Source organism: Nanorana parkeri, unplaced genomic scaffold (assembly GCF_000935625.1).
Source record: "Nanorana parkeri isolate BGI_ZX_2015 unplaced genomic scaffold, ASM93562v1 scaffold27, whole genome shotgun sequence".
Classification (NCBI taxonomy): domain Eukaryota; kingdom Metazoa; phylum Chordata; class Amphibia; order Anura; family Dicroglossidae; genus Nanorana; species Nanorana parkeri.
Window position 1 is genome coordinate 1,498,907 of NW_017306295.1, and position 3,904 is coordinate 1,502,810.

The following is a 3,904-nucleotide window of genomic DNA, read 5'->3' on the forward strand; positions in this document are numbered from 1 at the left end:
CCCCCCCCCCCCCCCTTCCGAGTCAGACCTATAGCTCTGTTCTTAGTAAAACTTATGGACCCTGCTGATTGGAGAGCTCTGGATATAACTCAACAGGGAGCACCTCAGACATCAGTAAAGGGAATGGTGTTTCCCCTCATAGAGCAAAAGTCACATTCTGGATTTGCTGGCAGGGGAGAAGCTTTTCCACCCTGGCTGTGGCTGCTTTTTGAATCAAACAAACTGTAAGACATAAGCCAGTTATACTGAACATGCTTGAGGTGCCCGCAAAATTCGATGAGTGGTTGCCTCTGTAGGCACCTTTCCGACCAGCGATCAGCTGATCAAAGGAGCATGTCGAATTGTCGGCCAAATAGAGCTAGCAGCCAGTGAGCTGCCAGCGATTCTGTCACGATACAGAGGAAACAGCAGGAGATCCCTCGATCAACGCTCAGTATTGATGGTCAAATCTGTTCTATTTTAATAGAAGCGTGTGTACCCGACTTTAAACTCCACTAATCTCCATTTGCATAAATCACCACACAACCTAAACTACTATAACTACAAAAATGTGTTTTTTTTTATTTTGGTGATGCTTTTATTAAGGGAAACGTGTTAAGAGATAAATATGACAGCTTCTATTGTGAAAATTCTATTTACCTGACTGTCATGCTAACCCTTTAATTTCAACATTATTTAGGTCTATGACCTGGAGCAAGTTTTCAGTATGCTACAGGGTTCTGGCTATTTCTGACTTTCCAAGTCTATTACATCTCTGGGCCAAAGAAACCTGTTGTACTTCTGTCAGCCATGCAGCTTTTTTCGGAGAAGATTCTCCTGTCTTGCTCCTATGTGACCCTGGCCTATAAAAGGGTAAATGGTGGACAACAATCACTGCTCTGTCATTGCAAGTAGAGCATATGAGTGGGGTTGATTTGCAAATAGCCTGCTTACTTTGTAAGGGAATTTTCCCTTAGCTTAGGAAATGTGGTAAAAATTCACTCTGCACAGAATACCCAATCACATCTACACAAACTAAAACATTATTTTTGTTTGCACGTGATTGGATGATGGAAGTCAGCAGATCTTCACCTCATTCACTAAGCTAAGGGAAAATTACCTTGCCATGTGAACAGCCTATTTGCCTTTGGTAAATCAATTAGGGCACAGTTCTTAGTCTAACACCTATGGAAATATGTACGCCGGCTGAGCTGTTTGGGGAGTAAGTACATTTTATGTGTGAAGTAAAACGAAATGTAATTACAACTTGAACATTTTATCCATGTGCTTTGTTACTTTTAGGAATTGGTTGATAAATACACAGCAATTGTGAAACTTATCGATTCTGGAGATAAACTGAAGCTTGACCAGACACATCTAGAAACTGTTATCCCTGCACCAGGTAGAAGGAAAATCTATATTGCCATTTGTTGTAGAACTGTTGTGTGCTCTATACACAGGAAAATGTTCCTTTTTGTACTTCCCATCACTGAAAATCATTTGCCCAGGTAATAAATAACCAGGACCATATTGCCAAGTTCAATTCCCCTAAAGATGAAATTTAGCTTTACACTTCTGTCCTTTTCCCAGTTCATTAACCAATACATTCTTGGGATGGAACATTCTGGGGTTGTGCCTCTGTCTGCTCCCTCTGCTTTGCCATTCACAAAGCACATATAGTGCTGCAACTTTGTTTTGTGAATGGTAAGGAGGAACACATCCTCTGCTTTTTGTGGTAACCAAAAAGGAATAAATAACAAGGACTCCTCTTTGGTAAATGTTTGTGGAGAATATCTAAACACATTGAGCCTCAATAATTGTTTAAAGCCCAACTGAATAGAATAGAGTTGGGAAGGATTAGAACCTCAGCCTGGTTTTATTGCTGTCTTCTAGGGATGTCCCGATGCCACTTTTTTAAGTACAAGTACTGGCCCTCATGTACTTGCCGATACCAATTACCGATACTTTTTCTATGGGGCCCTGTGATTTCTAGTTACGCCCCTGATAACATGATTAGGTTAATCATGATCCATAGTACAGTACAGTACAGTACTATCTGATTGGACAACACATTTTATAGGAACTCTCTATAGCATCACACCTCCAAACAGAATCTAGCAGTTCGGTGGCTCAGAAGTATTGCCTTTTAAAGGAGAACTATGGGGTCAGGGCTTTTCCCCATAGTTCTCCTTAGGGTAACGGGAGGACACAAACTAGCGTCCTCCCGTCACCCTAAGCTCAGTATACCGCGAGCTACAGCTCGCGGTATACTGAGATGCCGGAGTGGATCCCGACATCGATGTCGAGATCCGCTCAGCTGCGTGAGTGACAACTGGCTCTGCCTATCTAGAGGCAGAGCCAGCTGTACCCGCCACCTCCCCCGTCCGTTCCGCCAGGCAGAGAGCCGTGACAGGATCGAGAAGTGAGCGAACACTGGCATGTGTTCGCTCACCTCCCGATCTACTGAGCCGACCTGTGGCAGTCTCATTGTCACAGGTCGGCTAGAACTATGAGGTGAGTGAAAAGCACTCACCTCATAGTTCTCCTTTTAAGTGTATTCTATTAACAAGCTTTCCTAGTTCAGACAGTATTTGTAAAAGGTTGACAGAGGTGCTATGGCAGTATAGTAATTCATGATGTGGGTATGAAATGCAATCATAGTATATGGCAATAAAACTTAATTTTTTTTAACTAATACTCTATATGAAGTACACACTATAGTACACACACTATTCGTTTAAATCATGATCTATAGTACAACTACATGTTATGTATGTACTATAGATCATGATTTAAACTAATACAGTAGTGTGTGTACTATAGTGTATACTTCATATAGAGTATTAGTTTTAAATCATGATCCATAGATTGGAATCGGATGGATCATGTTACTAACATGATTTGAACACAGGCCCTTACTTGATGGTGCCTTAGTCAAGTACTTGTCAAAATGCCCTGTATCGGGCCCGAAAACCGATGCTAGCATCGGTATCGGGACATCCCTACTGTCTTCCCCTCAGGATAGGAAAGGAAATCTATCCGACTGAGACACAAAAAAACAAATGTATTTAGTAGAGCACATTGATTCAAAACTAGAGTTTTTCCTATACAGCAGGTATTGGTTTCTGTTTCCTCATTCTTGCATAACTATCTTTGTAAAATCCATAAAGGTTACAAGCGGTTTTCTTAAAAAATGCCTTCTGCGTGTGTGCTATTTGCCTAGGATCATGTTTTTAGTTTTATGCAAACCAGCTGATGATGTGCAAATAGGGAAATGTGGAAGTTCCTTAGTCTTGTATGACTTGGCTTGATGTGAGCAGAGGTAATGAATCTCAAATCAGGCATTAAACTGACAGTTAAAATAGCCATTGTCTTTAACCCTTTCGCTGCCAAGCCCTCCGGAACATTTTTCAAATCAGCTGGCCAAGCCATTTTTGAATTTTCTGCAATTTTTTCCTATTGATTTGATTTTCAACTGCTGCGTTGCTAGCGTTTGTAAAAGACCCCCCAAACCATATATTTTCTGAAAGCGCAGGCCCGGTAGAATAAAAAGATGGTGATACTAAATTTGTAGGCCCTGCGATAATTGCGCAAATGTTTCTCAAATTAATATTAAACCGATAAAAATACACAATTCAATTGTTAAAACACACCAAAATCAGTATCCGTGCACAAAAAAAAATATTTTTTGACTAAATCTAAAAGATAAAACTGTATTGAGTTAATAAATAACAAATATTAGCAAATTTGTAATTGCGCCTTTTTGCGAAAAGGTAAAAAAATGAAGGTATGCAAAACTGTAAATAATCGACTTATGTAAAAAATTGTTTTGGTGTTTGTGTTGTGATAAAATGATACAGGTGTATATTTAATTGCAACACAAGGTATCACAACGCATGGCAATGAGTCACAAAGCTTTGCCATG

At 40.2% G+C, this 3,904-nt stretch overlaps 1 protein-coding gene across 3 annotated transcripts in view; it reads left to right on the forward strand.

The window, feature by feature from the left end:
• KIN (Kin17 DNA and RNA binding protein) overlaps nucleotides 1–3,904 on the forward strand; it is a 36,158-nt gene that overhangs the window by 29,100 nt on the left and 3,154 nt on the right. For all 3 annotated transcript variants that reach the window (XM_018566251.1, XM_018566266.1, XM_018566258.1), the window contains exon 11: nucleotides 1,282–1,381. In XM_018566251.1, coding sequence (XP_018421753.1) covers nucleotides 1,282–1,381 — 100 coding nt within the window. The remainder of the gene's footprint in view (nucleotides 1–1,281; nucleotides 1,382–3,904) is intronic.